The sequence below is a fragment of the Oryza brachyantha genome, chromosome 6, assembly GCF_000231095.2.
Source record: "Oryza brachyantha chromosome 6, ObraRS2, whole genome shotgun sequence".
Lineage (NCBI taxonomy): Eukaryota > Viridiplantae > Streptophyta > Magnoliopsida > Poales > Poaceae > Oryza > Oryza brachyantha.
In genome coordinates this window covers 21,683,672-21,702,861 of record NC_023168.2, presented here as the reverse complement: position 1 = coordinate 21,702,861, position 19,190 = coordinate 21,683,672, and the positions used below count along the sequence as shown (strand labels likewise).

Here is a 19,190-nt window from a genome sequence, read left to right as displayed (position 1 = left end):
GACTTGGACCGTTTCAAAGTACAACCGTGGACAGCTGCTTGTGGCGATTGGTGAGAGGCTGCGATTACATTACATGCACAATAGGGCAACTGCAACCATGGACTTGACTTAAAAGGAGATAAACGACGACTTGTGCAGGATTGGATGGAGCCCATCAAATTAAGAACTGGTCCGAATGATGTGAGTGCATGCAAAGCTCTCACCTCTCCATTCTATTCATTGTGTTCATCCTCTCTTGATTTTTCTAACTAGAGCTGTACAGCTTCCGAGCTCAGCTTGTTGTCTCCTAGCATCAGACAAGTCAGTCCATGCGACCTGTCAATCGGTCATACGGCACTCCTCAATTCCTTATATAGTATTTGTCATGTGTTTCCATAAGCCCACATGAGCAGCCTTTTTTTTTCTTTTAAATTTTAATGCCTGCAGATGACTGAAGAATATTACCACCACTCAGAAACTGAGAAAAAAAATTCAGACTTGACAAGTAATTGAGATCCAAATATAACACTTTGGCGTTCAGACTTGAGAAATTCAGATGATACTTAAATATTCAGATTGCTAACTAGCTGGATGCATCACCTTACCTATGAATGAATGAATGAATATTCATCTTCCACTCGGTTTCCCTTCTTGGTTCCTAATAAAGCATACCTTTTGGAGTAGAATTTCCAGGCCAGGTTGCTTCCCAGGAAGATAGTAGTACATGGGAAGCAATCGCTTTAGCCTTTTTCTGATTTCAACATGCACTCATGCCTAGGAAGCCGAATGCTAAGATACCTGAAAAATGAGTCCACTTTAGCAAGCCATTCCTTTGTGGCCCAACAGCCGCCAAAACTATAAGCAATAATGATTTTCCACTTGGAAAATAATATCGTCAAAAAAGAATCATCTTAAGAGACTTGGAACAATTCAACACGGTTTTGAGAGAGAGAAAGGTGTAGACTTGAAGAAATAAATGGAGAAAGAGTTGGAGATATCTGAAGAGAGCACTATCAGGAGGACACCGGACATGTCGTCTTCTTGGAATTTCTTGTGGAAGTCATGACCTCCTCGCACGACTAATGGACACACAAATCAAATGGGGTCGAACCATTTTTGCTACTGCCATCTTGTTGAAAAATGAATGGATCATAGTGGAAACTAGTGGTGTATTTTTTTCCTTCTCGTGAAAGACTTAAACATGGTACTTGCCATTCACTCTTCAAACACTTGCTATCTTTTACCAGTTCAAAGTATGTCTGTCAAAGTAAAGCCATCCATATCAAAGCTTGGAATCCCACAAGCAAATGCAGAACACCCTATAGTTATCTTTACACACTTATTAACAGTATTGTATTATTGTTATTTATGAGCACTGTAAATCCAGCATTTCAAATACAGCTTTGGTCGTATTTAGTTCAGAGTTGCTAGTCCAAACCCACTTAATCAAGGAAAATTCTCTTATTGATAACACTTAAATTTTCCTGGAAAATTATTAACAGAAGGTGTCAAGTTAGAAATGTGAGCAGAGCTATAGGTAGGAAATAGTATACTCTCTCCGATTTTTTTAATTAACGTACTTAAATTTTAGATTTACGTTTGATCATTTGTCTTATTTAATTTTTTTTTCAAATATACAAAATTATAATCATATTTAAAGTTATTTTAGTAATAAATCAAATTATAACAAAACAATCAATAATTATATAATTTTTTAAATAATACAATGGGGTAAATGTAGATTTAAAAGTTAACGACGTTAATTAAAAAAAGAGATATACTTACGGGTGCATAGGGCTTAACTTAGGGTCAAGAATGGCTTTCTAAATTATTCTTCAGGAGTCATGATAGGTGGTTTCTCTCCGCATCCTTTTGAAAGAGACATCGACCAAATTTTATAGCAAAGATACATCTTCCAATTATCTCATCACGAGCTTGACTAATAAATTGTCTAATTACGATAACCTATCTTTAATTAGTATGCCTCCACTGGACCAAGTCTCCTAGCACTTTGCAGGCTTGCAGCCGCTCACTTCTCCCTCGCATTCACTGTATATCAAGATGTTTTTTGTAGCCTCCAGTGCTGTAATTGCAATGGTTGTTCACTCTGCAGTGTGTGTCCAGGATTAAGCAGTCAAACACTAGAAATGAGCCTTAGTGACTGGGTGCAGTAATTAATTTAAGTGTACTTTGACAGATATTTTAGTTGTCATACAAAGTATATAAGATCACTAAATCTAAACCGTGCTTGTCATTTATATATTTAATTGCTCGGATTAATTCGGTCAGTGTGCTCGATGTTAGAGAAGTACAACAGTAATATATATATATATATATATATATATATATATATATATACAATTTGTTACCTATTTTTTTTTCATTGACTTGCTTTTCTAAGAGTGGTAGTAACATAGTAAAATTTATATCTAACTATATATTTTTATAAGTATATTAAATATTTCATTTCAAACTTTGGTAAGATATATTAATCAATTTATCTATTTTAAAATGATATATGACACACAATTTTATCCCAGAGTTATATATTTTTAGTTATAACTTTATTCTTATAGAATTTCTATTACTCATAGTGGTGTAGTAGAATAAAATTAGATCCACCGGATCCAAAGCCATGGACGGCTCACAATTATTCGAGTTATATATATGTGTATATCAGCGTTCGAGGGAAATTGTTCCACTGTATATTTTTAGGCAAACTCCATTCAGCAAAATATAGTGGAATTTTAACAGGGAACACTACCACAGGAAAGACACAAACTAACCCTACAAATTTCCTTTTGGTACGATTTGCAACAGGCTTGTACATCAACTTGGCATTAGACCTGGTCCATTCCTAATCTCTTTTCATCGTTCTCTCAGAAAAAAAAAAAGGAACACGGTAATCTGGAATGCCCCACTGACACTGAGGTCAGCTATCTGCCTGAGATTAATTAACAATCAGTTAGCTAGTCACTTGATGTAGCTGTATCTAACTAAATTGCAGTGGAAGTTAATTTAAGTAACCAGGTAATGGGCGGGCCAAGTAAAGTAAGAATTCCATCAAGTGTGTTTGATCAGCTACTCTTGAGTTATTACATAAGTACTAAACTATCATATCGTCATTGCGTATAACAAAAATGTTTAGTAAATAAAATTATCATTAACATATTATTATCATTATTATTCGTATATATCAATTGGTGTACATATTTCTTACTAATACATTGATATTTATTCCCACTTTTCTTCTGTATAGACGGTGGGGAATGAATGACATGTGGCCTTCTCCCTACATTTTCAAAAAGGATGGGGGTTAGGATGGTGGTGATATTTACAACAACGTACCACCACCATTACTTCTTTTCTAAAAGAGTATATATCTTAATGTTGATTAGCTGAATGATTTAGCGATAATAGTTTATGGGTAAGAATGGCAAAGTGCTATAAAGTTAAAAAAAAATAATTTAAAATTTGGAAAGGGGTGCATTAAACCATTATATTTTATAAAAGAGAAAAATTAGGCGGGGGCGGAGTCCAAGTCACCCACACACAGTCTGTGTTTTGTCCAGTAAAAGTCAGCTAGTATGTGTTTGCGACAATGGAACGGAATAGAATGGTGACCACTTGGACTTGCTACTCACTCCAGCTCCAATGGCAGCCTATATATACCAAACCACGGCGGCGAAACAAGTACAAGTACAAGTAATCCATCCTCTTCTCATCTCACCTCTGCAGCAGAACAATCGATCGATGAACTAGCTAGGCCTGAAAGAAGATCAATCAAGAAAGAAAGAATTAAGGTGCAAAATTAGACTATAAGCTGAATCGAGATCGAAATGGAAGGAGGGGGGGTGGAGCAGCTGCCGGGTTTCAGGTTCCACCCGACGGAGGAGGAGCTGCTGGAGTTCTACCTCAAGCAGGCGGTGCTGCACGGCCGCAGGAAGCTCCGGTTCGACATCATCCCCACGGTGCACCTCTACCGCCACGACCCGCGCGAGCTCCCCGCCCTCGCGCGCATCGGCGAGCGGGAGTGGTACTTCTTCGTGCCCCGCGACCGCAAGCACGCCGCTGGCGCCGGCCGCCCCAGCCGCACCACGGAGCGCGGCTTCTGGAAGGCTACCGGCTCCGACCGCGCCGTCCGCTGCGCCTCCGACCCCAAGCGCCTCATCGGCCTCAAGAAGACGCTCGTCTACTACGAGGGCCGCGCCCCTCGCGGCACCAAGACCGACTGGGTCATGAACGAGTACCGCCTCCCCGACGCCATTGCCGCCGCCGACGACGACGACCCCAAGGACGACATGGTCCTCTGCAAGGTGTACCGGAAGGCGGTGTCGCTCAAGGAGCTGGAGCAGAGGGTGGCCATGGAGGAGCTGGCGCGGACGACGTCCTCGGCCTCCCACAGCACCGGCTCGCCCGTCGACTCCTCCTCCATCTCCTCCTCTTCGGACGCCGCCATGATGATGAAGAAAGAGGAGGAGGCGCCGGCGCACGAGCTGGTCCGGCCGGCGACGCTGAGCCTGCCGCAGCTGGAGGTGGGGAGGCAGATCAGTAGTGGGTTGGAGTGGATGCAGGAGCCATTCCTGCGGAGCCCATGGATGGACACCTGGTCGCCCTACTTCGCCAGCAGCCTCCTCAACTTCTAATCCTCTACCTAATCATTTTTATTTTTACTAGTAGTAATTCACCAAGAAGTGAATTACTCAACCATAAATTTTATGATCAATCTGCAGAGGTCGATCGACTATGATCAGTTATTAGTTACTACATAATTGAGATCGACGCATGCATGGTTTCTTAATTATTGCAGCTTCCACATGTACATAGACCGGCAAATCAAACCAATGATATATATGGCCAAAGTCTGAGAGGAAATTTCACCCCCAAAAAAAACTATATGTATTTTGCTCATTTTACCGCAAAACTACGTATTTAAAACTTTATCTCGCAAAACTGCAGATCTACATACTAGTGTACCTGTTATCATAAAACTATAAGTTTTAGTCTTGCTCCAAGAACGGCGCCCTTGCACATTACATACGGAGCTCACCTGCAATATTAAGAACTTATAGATTGTTGGCTGCCACATAAGAACTTACGGTCTCAGGCTCAGCATACTTGATTGCTGAAGTATCAAAATGCACAAAGTCGACCCTACTTAATTGATAATCGTCGTCACCTATTGACGAGCATCTTGAAATTTTATGAGACCGAAGTTGGTCCCATTTGTTAACAGTTAATGCTGAAAGTTACTCAACATCTTTTTTATTTCTCCCGAGAGAACTGAGGCCTCGTTCAGTTCCAAAAACATCAAATCGAATTTTTAAACACCTGAATAAAGCATTAGACATTGATGAAAATAAAAAATAATTGCACAGTTATGGGAAAAATCGTGAGACGAATCTTTTGCGCCTAATTAATGCATGATTAGCCATAAGTCTACAGCAACCCACGCGTGCTAATGACGGATTAATTAGGCTCAAAAGATTCGTCTCGCAGTGGAATCTGTAATTTGTTTTGTAATTAGACTTATGTTTAATACTTCAAATATATGTCCATATATCCGATGGGATGTTTTTGCAAAAAAAAATTGCAAAATGAACGGGGCCTCAACTACTATATCCGTTTCATATGGTACGACTTTCTAGTCCATTGAAAAATGCATATATATATTACTCTTCTATTTCACCAAAATTCTTACCCAGATTCATATAGATGCTAATGAATTTAGACATATATATAAATTATATATATTTATCAATTGATGAATTTAGACTATAAAATTTTACAATATGAAACGGAGGTAGCAACATCTGTATAAACAAATGTGGCACGAGACATATGGATGATTTCAATGAAAATGGGCCGTGCTGCTAAGTAAGCGGCGGAACGGCCATAGTAATTTAGCGTTGGGCCCATCCGGATGTCCAACCAGGTCGCAAGCTAACTGCATATAAAGGCCGAAATTATATTTAGAGATGGCAACGGGTAAATACTCATCGGGTACTGTTATCTCATATCCATATCCACTGGTAAAATTTTATACCATTAAAATATCCATACCCGTCACGGGTAAGAAAATTTCCCCATACCCATATCCGCTTGGGTAAACCTTACCCATCGGGTTACCCATACACCCGCAAAAGTTTAAAACAATCTAAATATCACATTTTTCATATAGTATATGCATAGACGCTAGATACTTAAGGCATCACACATTCATATAGTGTGGTGGAAAAGGTATGGATGGTTTAAATACCTATGGTTTTGGTTAATTAGGCTAGGCTAATATGATATTAGGCCATGACATACATTTAAACTTTCGGGTATTTATTACATAAGAACATTTCCATACCCGCGTATCCATCGGGTAAAAGTATTTGCACAATTACTTACCCACGGGTAATATATTTAGCTTATACATACCCATCGGGTGTCGGATCGCAAGTCCCTATTGCCATCTCTAATTATATTCCATGATTTTTGGATTGGTTCACAGTTATGCTGAATAGTTCTATATTTGTGGATAGCTAAGAAATTGATTCATCATTCTGAGAGACTTCTTATCTCATTTGCTAGCTTTTACAGTAAAAAATAATTTACAATCTTAGGATATATTGGTGTCTAAACTCGTGTAATTTTTTTTTTTGGCTCAATGGGCAATATAAAGGCAAAACTGCCAAAACAGTACTTTGTATAAAGGCTTTATTGAGTAATTGAACACGTTTGGCGGACACAATAGCCTGCACATATTATCTTCTTAATTAATAATTGGAGTACACAGCATGAATAAACTTTCCATAAGCTCCACGTGCATTAGTTAATTATTGATTGTATTATTTCGCCTGCTCCGATGAACAATAGTTCATCGGTGTAAATATATATAATCCATGCATGTATAGTAGGAGTAGCTAGCAGTAGCACTCGAGCAGTGGTTATCACTGACTAGAGATTAAGCTCAGGAGTTAAACGGCTTCTGGTTGTCGCAGTCCAAGTTGGCGCCGTAGCTGACGCCCAGCATGTCGCAGTAACGCTTGTAGAACCCGATCCGGTCGGCCACGCGGCTGTCCGCACCATGCCCGCACTCCAGCCCGCCGTTGATGATGTTGGTGATCACGCCGTAGCCCGGCACGCGCCCCGCCGCCTGGTCGTTGGCGGAGGGCGTCCACTGGCCGGTGATCACCGCGTGGCACGACGGCTTGGGCGACTGCGCAGTCATCCAGAACCACAGGGCCGTCTTGAAGGAGACGGTGGCATCGGAGGCCACCAGGTCCGGGTTGCCGAGCAGGTTGGAGCCGATGGCCTGCCCCGCCGGCCCGTAGTTGTAGTTGTAGGAGATCTGGATGGGTCCCCGGCCGTAGTACTTCTTGCCGGCGGCGCACGGCCACTGCGAGCTCTGCACGCAGTAGTCGGGGCCGGCGCTCCCGCCGTTCTCCTCCTTGAAGCAGTAGCCCCAGGAGTAGGGGCCGTCGGGCGCCGTGGCCCACCCGCCGGTGGTCTCGTGGGACGTCTGCGCCAGGAAGGCGGCGACCTCGCGCTTGCGGGTGTCGGCGTCGCCCGTGGCGGCGAAGGTCGGGAAGGCGCTGGCGGCGGCGACGAAGGCGTCGTAGGTGTAGAAGGTCTTGGCCGGGCACGCCGCGTCGTTGCGGTGGAGAAGCATCTGGTCGAAGAGCGTGCGCGAGACGATGGAGGCGACGCCGTTGCCACCGGTGGAAGGAGGGGTCGGGGTCGGGGTGACGCCGCAGCCGGAGCACTGGCTCTGGCATCCGGCGCCGCAGTAGTCGGAGGTGGAGCCGCACCAGCCCCACTTGCTGCAGCAGAGGCAGTTGGGGCAGAGCGCCCCGCCGGCCTGACTGCCGCACTGCTCGGAGCGCACGGCCACCGCCAAGGCCGCCACCATTAGATTTAGAGCTAGCGTTCTCATGCAAACTTATGTATAGTAGCTCGCTCAGTGGCTGATCGATCAGTGGTGTGTGCAACAAGCCTTTTTATAGGCCTTCAATTGGCAGACATGTTGATATTTTCAACCACAATTTGCCAACTCTGCCAGATTACCAGTAGCGTACGTACCGGCCGGATAGGTACAGTTCTACGCAAGCCTGCCTGCGTCTATTACTTTATTAATAATATTTTCTCTGTATTTTAATAAATAAACTCGTTATATATATATATATATATTTATTTATTTCAACACACGTTTAACCATTTATCTTATTTAGAAAACCTACATATTATTATTTAGTTTGCTGTTTTTAAATTCATTAATACATATATTTCAATTATATTGAACGGTATGGTAAAATTTCACTATGTTATTTATTAAAATACGAAGAAAATACCGTCCTATGTCCAACCAAATGTGCATATATCATTTTTGAGAGTAACGAAACTGTTCTGCTCAGTCGCAGGCCATCGGAGCTACATGGGTGGCTAGCTGGACACCAAGGATGGACTGATTGGTTAGAGCATGGAGATGGCAGAGGCTTAATTAACATGCATGCATCGTCAGAGTTGAGAAGAAGAATAGTGAGAGCAGGTACAATAGCAGCCTATACACCAGCTATAAACATATTTTAAAGAGATAAGAGAAAAAAGAGAAGAGAGACCGTAGCGAGAGACCGTGTGCTACTAATTTATAGGCAGCTGGACTCCAAGACACAGTATGTGTATAACATATGGGATCATGTATTAATGTTTTGTAGGTAACTATTGTATGAATTGGCTATTAGATTACCTATAGATAAATTGGAGCAGTCAGTTAGCTATGCTATTGAACTTGCTCTGAAAGGTGGGAGAAAATTAAGGGAAGGAAGGGGAGAGGATAGGCAGGACTCGTTCGTCGGCACTGTAGTAGTATTTTTGAAGGTAGGGAACTGTTCTATTCAACGGCACGTTTACCAAGCATCTAAATACTACTAGTATAATTTTACAGAAACTTATAATAATCGAATTTCTAGGATTATCTTTTAAATATATATATATTTTTAAAAAATATAACAATTAATCCAATCATTTATAAGCTCAAGTGGAGTAACTGTAATGAATCATTCAGTTATTCAAAAAAATCTATTCTATTTAAGCATAAAATAGCACATATACGTACCTTGGTCAAATACATATCTATATGTTCTCTGATGAGATCGGATCTGTTCAGTTCAGTTACACGTGGAGATAAAAGCCGGTCAGAGTTTGCATATATTTCCATTTCCATGCTACGTATATATATACACGTATATATACGTGCATGGTCAGCTTTGACGATTGATGCCCGATCAATCATAGCGGCCAGTGGTCGCATTGCGTGTGGAATTTCTACGCAGAATTAATTAATTTCTACGCCAGCTAGCTAGCTGGAATAGCTATATGTATATGTGTGTATATATATCATCTATTGGAATATTTCCTTCTTTTCTTCTCGATCGTTTGCAATCAATCCAAGTCTCGTACACAAGAAAAGAAATTGCCACAGTAAATAATACAGCTGCCAAAACGCTAAAGGCCAAGTCTATACGCTAATCTCTGCGAAATATTACATCAACAAATTGATATACTAATTTTAGTATTTCTACGAAATCAAGTTAACACATTGCAATACATAGTTTTAATTAAATAGTTTATTTACATTGTCTAATATTAATATAAAATTTAAACTCTATAAAACAAAATTTAATTCAAACTACTTTATACAAACATGTTTTGCGCATCCAACGTTTTCTTATACTACATGAAATTTTGTTGACGCTTACATATATCAAATAAACAAAAAATTATGCAACTCTCAAATAACATAACTCAATACATGTAGCGCAACTGTGCAAGACTACTTGATTAATTTTGGGATAGATATGCATGATAGATATATTAATTGGACATGTGCATGTGCAGTGTGCATTATCTATCATTCGCGTGCGCGTAGCTAGTCGTCGTTGATCGCAACGTCACAGTCGTCTGCACGTATACATGTAATGTACTTGTAGTTGGCATGCATACATACATACATACATACATACATACATACATACATACATGTATGTATGTATGTATGTATGTATGTATGTATGTATGTATGTATGTATGTATGTATGTATGTATGTATGTATGTATGTATGTATGTATGTATGTATCCTTCCTAGCTTGTCCACTAACGCGTGCATGCATGCATGCATCTCAAATACTATATGGGTGTACTTATCTATGCATGATCTGGTCCATATATACATGAGTGGTCAAGTTGATGTTCATTTACTGATCGAATTACAAATCGATCATTAAAACGGAGTAGCAAAGTGATGAGCTAGCAGCATGTATCATACACTACTAATTATGCTGCCTAGGAGTAGCAAAGTTAATTGTATAATTTTTTAATAAAGACAAATGATTAAGTGTTGTCCAAAAATCAACTATATCAAATAATAAAAGCCAAAGGAATTATGCTACCATGTACTAGCTCAGTCGTGAATATTATATATGCATGTTAATGTCTCAGATAGATCAGTTCAGTTTAGTTCAGCTATTAACAAATCGAAGGGGGAAAAAAATTGAGTCAAGAAAGTTTCCACATGTTCCATGGTGACCCATGGACAAGTCTTTGTTGTATGCATGGCCATGCATGTAATATATCAATTATATATTATGCATGCATGCACTGTAAATTGGAGTGTATATGTACGTAGATTTGACGATAGGGAATTGAAGGTAATAAGCTTTGACGAGATTGATGATCAACAATCAAACTTAGCAGCCGGTCGTACTGCACAGCTAGCTAGCTGTAGCAACAACAATATTGTATGGCCGGCCGGTATGCTTGTGGAATTTCATTCTAACAAGTCATCGATCCCAGACATTAAGCAGCTGGCAGCTAGCCAGTTAGGTTATATATACAGTATATCTGTTAAATTGGAGCCATCCGGCCTCTCCTTTGTTACGTAGTCAATCAGTCAATTTAATCCTAGTGTTAATTAGCTCAATGCTGATGATTCGATCATTTCCACACGGATCACTTCCGAATATCTATCTGATCAGGCCGCAGATGAAACTGGCCCACGATCGAGCTCAATACGGCCCAACCCGAAAGATTAACGTTGCTTCTATTCTTGGGTCCCAATCTATCTATCTATTATCTATCTATCTATTCTATCTATCTATCTATCTATCTATCTATTATAATATAAAGACAGCCCAAAAAGGAGGCTCCACGTTCGTTCTGAGAACTAGAAATTACCACGTTAATCGGAGAAAAATAAGAAAATAAATAACCGTTGGATTGTGATAAATCTATATCAATGGTTGTAATTTAATGAGCTGAAAAAACCGCAGATAAATCTGGTGTGCTGATTATACAGGAGATAAAAGATAAGCGAAAAGAAGGCTCCACGTTCGCTCTGGGAGCTAGAAATTACCACGTTAATTGGAGAAAAATAAGAAAATAAATAACCGTTGGATTGTGATAAATCTATATCAATGGTTGTAATTTAATGAGCTGAAAAAACCGCAGATAAATCTGGTGTGCCGATTATACAGGAGATAAAAGATAAGATATTAACTAACTTAGCTCTAACTAACTCCTCGATAGATAATGCGTCATCATACATGTTCGGTACGTGAGACCTCCATACAAACTCACGTGTATACGCGTATATGCACGTAAGTAAATAAATAAAATGGAAGCAACACTGGATACTAGAAATTACCATATTGATTAAAGAAAAAGAGAAAAATCTACACCGTTAAATCATGATAAGAAAAATCTATACCGCAAAATCATGATATATCTAGATTATATGATCTAGATTTGTTATATAAAAGGAAATCAAACAGATTACATGGACTAGGCCCGTACAACCGGGGATAGTCTTGCGCAAGAAAAGGATCAATCTCCGTATTCTTGATCGATTTGACGCGCACTAGAGAAGTGCGACGAGGACCTCAAGATACTACGGCGGATCATCGCCGCCGACATGCGCGTAGCCGCCACGTCCAATGTCCCGACGCCAGAAGCCACAGGCAAGGGATCGGACGACCAGTGTAAGGATGGTCGTGACGCCGATCCTTCGCCGTCGCCGATCGACGACGCAGAAGCCGCGGTCCGAGAAGCATTACCCAAGTCTTGACTCCGTGCTGGACGCCGTAATCTCCCTGAGATTCCCATGCAGGAAGCGGTCGTCTCCCTAGGCGGATCTCGATGCAGTTCGCAAGCTCAGCTGCGGTATCGCCGCCGTTGGATCGAAGATCGTGAAGCCCTGATGAATTAATAATAATTTGCACGTATATAACAAATATTTGTGGAGATGACGAGGATGGAGAACGAGATGGAGAAGCTGGACGGCAGCATCATGAAGTTCACCGGCGACGACCTCTCCAACCTCACCCTCGCCGACATCAACGACCCTGAGCAGCAGCTCGAGTTCTCCGTCACCAAAATCCACGCCAGAAAGGCAAGTATGTATATATACATATATGAATCAATCATATATTCTTCAGAATTCTGAACGATCAATTTGATTATGGTCCAAATGCTATTGATTAATTAATGCGCGGTCATAGCACTATAGCAGTAACATATCCATTGGATTAACATATAAACATATAGTATCATACATGTATATATACGACGGACATAAGGCATCCTTTCATCATTCCTTTTGTTGCACCGTATATTGAAACAAGTGAGCTAGCTCCGTATAGTGAAAAAGCAAAGTATGCTAGCAATTTTAGATTAATCAAAGAAAAATAATTAAACTTTTAGATTATAACTGATGTAGATTATAACAATTTTGTATTTGATGTATATTATCATATAAAAATACAATTATATCAACAAAAGGAAGATAAAAATTGCATATGAAATCCAATTATACCTTTAAAAGGTTTTCTGTGGAAAGTAGAATTATATCTATGAAAATATAATTTAAAAAATTTATATCACATATAATAGTATATCAATTATCCACATTAATCAAAAGGGATATTATTCCAAGCCGTTAGATCTAGATTATAAATATTAATATTTTAATTAAACTATGTCTAAAATTTTGACTTGGTTGATTTTTTTTTACCTATGGAAATTTTGAGATATTACTGTTTTGACGATGAATCCAACTCTATTAGTTTTGTTCTAGGAGTTGGGTGTGAAATCCAATTATATTATCGGTTTTATATATATATCATAATTTTGTTTACGAAAATAGAATATATATACATATATAATTCAATTTTATTTTAAATATATACACAGTATGATCGTGCTAACTATATATATAGATTGTAATGGTTGAGACGAAGGAATATATATATACAGTAAAGAAAAAATAGCTGTGCATATCCTATTTGAAGCCGTAAGCTCTCATTGAGTCTTTGCTCATCGTATTGCTACGGTAACAAAATTTTAAAGATATACAAGATTAATATTCTATGAAGTTATGATAAGAAAAATAGAGATAAAAAAAATCATACTCATCATCGTAGTATTTCATTGTAGTTAAAACAGTAATTGTATTTTATAGATACAAATAGTCTAAAGTGATAATTGGATCTAGCCGTGCAAATTGCGCGGGCTAACATGTTAGTTCCTTATTATGCTCCAAAGGCGGATGTTCGAGCACAATCGCTCATGGTTTGTCAATTTTTGGGTATCCGCATGATATTTTAGAGCTCGTATATGTAAAGTTTATATATTTAATTCTTTGTTCGTACTTATATTTGGATTTAGTTTAAACTTAAATATTTACAAGTGTAATTTTTTTTGCATACACCAAAATGATATAAATGATACAATATACAACGGATCCTAATATTTCGCTCTATTCAATATTTTTCACGTCCCCCACCCTGCCATTGATGATGTTGGTGATCACGCCCCCGCCACCTGGTCACCGGCGGAGGGTGGCACGACGGCTAGGGCGACAGCGGCGTCATCAAGGCCGGCCGGTGGCGTCCGACGCTACCAGGTCCGGGTTGGGTTGTTGAGCAGGTCGTGCGGTGCCCCGCCGGCCGGCGCACGGGCCACTGCAAGGTATTGTAGGCGGCCGGGGGCGTTGCCGTTCTCCAGTATCCCCACGGCCACGGGTAAGGTCTGCGCCAGGTACGCGGCTTAGCTTACGGGTGTTCGTGTCGGCGAATTGAAGCTCGGGAAGGCGTCGTCGCGGTGCAGCAGCAGCAGCATCCGGTTGAATAACGATGGGGCACGCGACGCGACGGACGCCGGCGCACTGGCTCTGGCATCCACCACCCACCCAAACTCAACTCTCGCTCGCTGCAGCAGAGCTAGAGGGAGGCAGTTGGGTGTTTGTTGGGGAGCATGCAGATCACACCGCCGCCCTGCACGCCCACCACGAAGGCATGTAGGTGAAGATTTAGATGTAACCCAATCGATGAAAACGCATACCAACATGTTTTGGATTCAAAATCAGTACTGTATGAAGCTATTGATCGCTAATACAACTACAGAGTGGTACTGCTACTGGTGACCTTCTAGTACGACTTCATTTTGGTCACTTAAATACTGCTCCCTCCATTCAAAATATTTATAATTAATAATAATATTTTATCAAATTTATCAATTATTTTTTTATTTAAAAAATACTTAGTTTAAATACAACACAAATGATATATAGATTCTCGTCAAAAAATATTATTGTAATATCATTACCTTATTAAGTTTTATAAATTTATCTTAACATAAATTTGCTTATCGAAAATTTATAAGTTTAACTTAAATTTTATTCTAAGATATGACGGGAGAGAGTCCTGTGTATCACGTAGACATATTAGGTGTGGCATAGCAGTAAAACGCAGTTGGAACTCTCTTCTCGAGTTGTTCTCTGGACCTGAACGCCACACCTCACACAACACAACAAAAAGTAACACACATACGTATGTCTCATCTTTCTCACACACAGAAAAGGCTCCTCCCGAAAATGAAGAATAAGAAGAAAAAAAAAAGAGATAGAGAGAAAACCTTCATTTCATTTTCCCAATAAATATCTGTCCAAACTCCAAACAGAGTGTGTAATAACCTCATTTTTTAAATCCGAATTAAAATCAATTAATAGAAGAAAGATGGGGTGAGCGAGGTAGATAGAGTATACACGAGTCTCAGGATATGACCCCAAACAGCAATCTATGGCTCTCCAGGCCTCCACGTCACCACCCTTACTAGTAGCCTATAGATACCACCACCCACCCATCTAGTTCTTCCCTCTCCTCATCACCACCACTCCACTCCGGCTCCGGCGGCATCAACCATGGCGCCGCCTTCCCTCTCCTCCGCCTCCCACCTCCTCATCACCGCCTCCCTCCCCAAGCCCACCCCCTCCTCCCTCCGCCCGCCCCGCCTCCCCCACCCCAAGCCCCTCCCCGCCCTCCTCCTCGCCCTCGCCGCCTCCCCCACGCTCCCCGCCCTCGCCGACGCGCCCGCGCCACTCCCCGCCCCTGCCCCGACCCAGGAGCTCCAGCTCGACTCCCCCTCCCCGACCGCCAACCCCTTCTCCAACGCCCTCCTCACCGCCCCCAAGCCCACCGCCACCGACCTCCCTGAGGGCGCCCAGTGGCGCTACAGCGAGTTCCTCAGCGCCGTCAAGAGGGGCAAGGTCGAGCGCGTCAGGTTCTCCAAGGATGGGGGCCTCCTCCAGCTCACCGCCGTCGACGGCCGCCGCGCCACCGTCGTTGTCCCCAACGACCCCGACCTCATCGACATCCTCGCCACCAACGGCGTCGACATCTCCGTCGCCGAGGGCGACACCGCCGGCCCCGGCGGCTTCCTCGCCTTCGTAGGCAACCTCCTCTTCCCCTTCCTCGCCTTCGCTGGCCTCTTCTTCCTCTTCCGCCGCGCTCAGGGCGGCCCCGGCGCCGGCCCTGGTGGCCTCGGCGGGCCCATGGACTTCGGCCGCTCCAAGAGCAAGTTCCAGGAGGTGCCCGAGACTGGCGTCACCTTCGTCGACGTGGCCGGCGCCGACCAGGCCAAGCTCGAGCTGCAGGAGGTCGTCGATTTCCTCAAGAACCCCGACAAGTACACCGCGCTCGGGGCCAAGATCCCCAAGGGATGCCTCCTCGTTGGCCCGCCCGGCACGGGGAAGACGCTGCTGGCGCGTGCCGTCGCCGGGGAGGCCGGCGTGCCCTTCTTCTCCTGCGCCGCCTCGGAGTTCGTCGAGCTCTTCGTCGGTGTCGGCGCGTCCAGGGTGAGGGACCTGTTCGAGAAGGCCAAGGCCAAGGCGCCTTGCATTGTGTTCATCGATGAGATCGACGCCGTCGGGAGGCAGCGTGGTGCGGGGCTCGGAGGCGGAAACGATGAGAGGGAGCAGACCATCAACCAGCTCCTGACGGAGATGGATGGATTTGCCGGCAACAGTGGTGTCATTGTGCTCGCCGCCACAAACAGGCCCGATGTGCTGGACGCCGCGCTTCTTCGGCCTGGGAGGTTCGATCGGCAGGTCACCGTCGACCGCCCAGATGTTGCTGGCCGCGTCAGGATTCTTGAGGTGAGTTTGTCATTTCTCTCAATCTTGTACATATTAGTCTGAACTTTTTATGAATCAATTGACAGACTTGCTTAGCTCAGTGCCATTGATGATGTTTAATTGACATTTTTATAGTACCTTTACCTTGTCCACTGAGTCCAAATCAATTGCTTACAACACAATAAACTTACGAGCAATTTCACGGTCCTTGAATAGGTACCGAGAGGTACTAAAAATTTAGTGTAAAATTTGGTACCTTCTAGTATCTAAGGGACCAAGAGGTACCAAATTTTATACTAAAATTTTGGTACCTCCCGGTACTTTCTCGAGGACTGTAAAATTGCTCTAAACTTACATAAAAATCGAATTTTGCATGAGCTGACTCAAAATGTACCATCGTTCATTTAGTTTTGTTGTACCGCCGATCACAATTCGCAACATGAATTTGCTTTGCATCCTACTTCGAGATACTATCTATAGTTTAACCGATCACAATTCACAACATGAATTTTCTCTTGCATCCTACTTTGAGATACTATCTTTAGTTCTACTGTAGAATGATCTTAGCTTGGAGCAAAAGTTAACTCGTTGTGGTGAGTGTATCTAATTAGGAACAGCTATACTTGTTTATGGAACTTTATGTGGTTCATATATATGTTGGTTCATACCCATATGGGTACTGAGCAATTTCTTTTTGAGTAGTCCATTTCATCCTCCTAGAGGGATGTTGGTTTTGCATTGATACTTCATCTTATCTTTCGTGATCCATAACTTAGAATCTCAATGTATGCCAAGTCTACTACTAACCTTTTTTCAATAGGCTATGCTGAGATACATAAAAGAGTGCCTTTCTGAATGCTGATCGTATTTTCCTTATAGATTGTCTATTTGATGAGCTTTTATTTATAACAATGCAAAGTTTACAAAACATCATATTATATAATAGGTTCACTCGAGAGGAAAGGCACTGGGGAAAGATGTTGACTTTGAGAAAATTGCTCGGAGAACCCCTGGTTTCACTGGAGCTGATCTTCAAAACTTGATGAATGAAGCTGCTATTCTTGCTGCTCGTCGTGATCTGAAGGAGATTAGCAAGGATGAGATCTCTGATGCTTTAGAGAGGATCATTGCTGGGCCTGAGAAGAAAAATGCTGTTGTCTCAGAAGAGAAGAAGAGACTTGTGGCTTACCATGGTAATTCTGTCACCGTAACTTGTGCCTGTAGCTGAAATTATCCTCGAGTGCAGAGATTCCTAATCCATTTTTGGACTCTTCCAATTTGCAGAGGCTGGTCATGCCCTTGTTGGTGCCCTCATGCCCGAATATGATCCTGTTGCTAAGATTTCCATCATTCCTCGTGGTCAAGCTGGTGGACTCACATTCTTTGCTCCAAGCGAAGAAAGGCTTGAGTCAGGGTTGTATAGCAGGAGCTACCTAGAGAACCAAATGGCTGTAGCTCTTGGTGGAAGGTGGGGTTTTAGTGAATTGTTCATATCTGCATCCACTAGTTACTGCTGTTGTGCAAAATCATGAACTGTGTGAATTTGGTTTGCAGGGTTGCTGAAGAAGTGATCTTTGGCCAAGAAAATGTGACAACTGGGGCCTCTAACGACTTTATGCAGGTTTCACGTGTTGCAAGACAGATGGTTGAAAGATTTGGATTCAGCAAAAAGATCGGACAAGTTGCAATTGGTGGACCTGGTGGAAATCCTTTCTTAGGCCAGCAGGTAAATCGTCAAACTGCTACACTATCAAGAACAGAAAAAAAAAAAAACTTTTGTCCTGGAAGCAACATCTCTAGAAATTAACTCGGGAACTAGACGTGCAAATTTCAACAATGACAACATACGTGGCCAACCTTTCTTGTCCAAGTGTGCAATTAGTGTTCTGAAGTCTCTAATGTCCTATAGGGACCATTTCAAGTTCAGTAGGTTCCTTTAACCTGGATGAACAGTCTAGTTAGTGTCTTCCTGTAACTTGCTACTCACATAGTCATATACTGCCAATGTTGTCATCATCAACACACTTGGTCTATAAAAGCAGTGGCAAAATCAAAGAGTAGCGCCAATTAGGCTCACAAGTCTTTTGTGTGGCTGTGAGTAGATACTGGTTACCCTGCTAGACGTGGCATTCTGTCTCACCTGGGTTGGCTTTGCTTCTTGGAATTTCTAGGGATAATTCGTAGTATCTGGATGAATGGTAATATGATATTTTTCATATCCTTTGGTTGCAGATGTCGAGCCAGAAGGACTACTCGATGGCCACCGCTGATGTTGTGGACGCAGAGGTCAGGGAGCTCGTGGAGAAAGCCTACTCAAGAGCAACCCAGATCATCACGACACACATCGACATCCTCCACAAGCTTGCTCAGCTTCTGATGGAGAAGGAAACGGTGGACGGGGAGGAGTTCATGAGCCTGTTCATTGACGGCCAGGCAGAGTTGTTCGTCGCTTAAAGTGCGTTTGATGTATACTCGTATGTTTCCCTTGGGTGCTCATACTCAGGGGAAATGGAGAACGCAATTTGTAGGAACCACATCGATTTAGGCGAGGTGTTTTTGCATACTTGTATAGTTCATTGTAAAGAATACATACTGACATTGAGCAAGTAAACTGTTGCTGCTTGCGATTATAGCACCACTGACTAATCCAGATTCCTCTCTACTCATCTGCACTGAAGACTTCAGACTTGTCGCAGTCGTAGTTGTTTCATCCGTCTGGACTATGAGTTTGAATCCCGATTGAGTTGATCGGCATCA

At 42.2% G+C, this 19,190-nt stretch overlaps 3 protein-coding genes across 3 annotated transcripts; 2 read left to right on the top strand and 1 right to left on the bottom strand.

The window, feature by feature from the left end:
• Window positions 1-3,689: 3,689 nt before the first annotated feature.
• On the top strand, window positions 3,690-4,893 carry LOC102702570 (NAC domain-containing protein 22-like). Its single transcript, XM_040525320.1, has one exon. It carries the CDS (start codon window positions 3,819-3,821, stop codon window positions 4,623-4,625), a length of 807 nt encoding a protein of 268 aa, XP_040381254.1. The 5' UTR covers window positions 3,690-3,818; the 3' UTR covers window positions 4,626-4,893.
• A 1,794-nt stretch (window positions 4,894-6,687) lies between these two features.
• Window positions 6,688-7,923, bottom strand: LOC102699795 (chitinase 1). Its single transcript, XM_040525033.1, has one exon. The coding sequence runs from the start codon at window positions 7,901-7,903 to the stop codon at window positions 6,938-6,940; it is 966 nt and encodes a 321-aa protein (XP_040380967.1). The 5' UTR covers window positions 7,904-7,923; the 3' UTR covers window positions 6,688-6,937.
• Window positions 7,924-15,177: 7,254 nt separating this feature from the next.
• Window positions 15,178-19,110, top strand: LOC102702294 (ATP-dependent zinc metalloprotease FTSH 1, chloroplastic). Its single transcript, XM_006656446.3, has 5 exons — window positions 15,178-16,454; window positions 17,380-17,626; window positions 17,718-17,901; window positions 17,988-18,159; window positions 18,666-19,110. The coding sequence occupies exons 1-5, from the start codon at window positions 15,222-15,224 to the stop codon at window positions 18,885-18,887; spliced, it is 2,058 nt and encodes a 685-aa protein (XP_006656509.2). The 5' UTR covers window positions 15,178-15,221; the 3' UTR covers window positions 18,888-19,110.
• Window positions 19,111-19,190: the final 80 nt, after the last annotated feature.

What these genes read in the sequence shown, in the direction of transcription:
- LOC102699795 (XM_040525033.1), bottom strand. Translation starts at nt 7,903, where the DNA reads ATGAGAACGCTAGCTCTAAATCTAATGGTGGCGGCCTTGGCGGTGGCC.
- LOC102702294 (XM_006656446.3), top strand. Translation starts at nt 15,222, where the DNA reads ATGGCGCCGCCTTCCCTCTCCTCCGCCTCCCACCTCCTCATCACCGCC. An exon ending in GCTGTAGCTCTTGGTGGAAG is followed by an intron (nt 17,902 to 17,987) that starts GTGGGGTTTTAG and finishes TTTGGTTTGCAG; the next exon opens with GGTTGCTGAAGAAGTGATCT. An exon ending in ATCCTTTCTTAGGCCAGCAG is followed by an intron (nt 18,160 to 18,665) that starts GTAAATCGTCAA and finishes CTTTGGTTGCAG; the next exon opens with ATGTCGAGCCAGAAGGACTA.
- LOC102702570 (XM_040525320.1), top strand. Translation starts at nt 3,819, where the DNA reads ATGGAAGGAGGGGGGGTGGAGCAGCTGCCGGGTTTCAGGTTCCACCCG.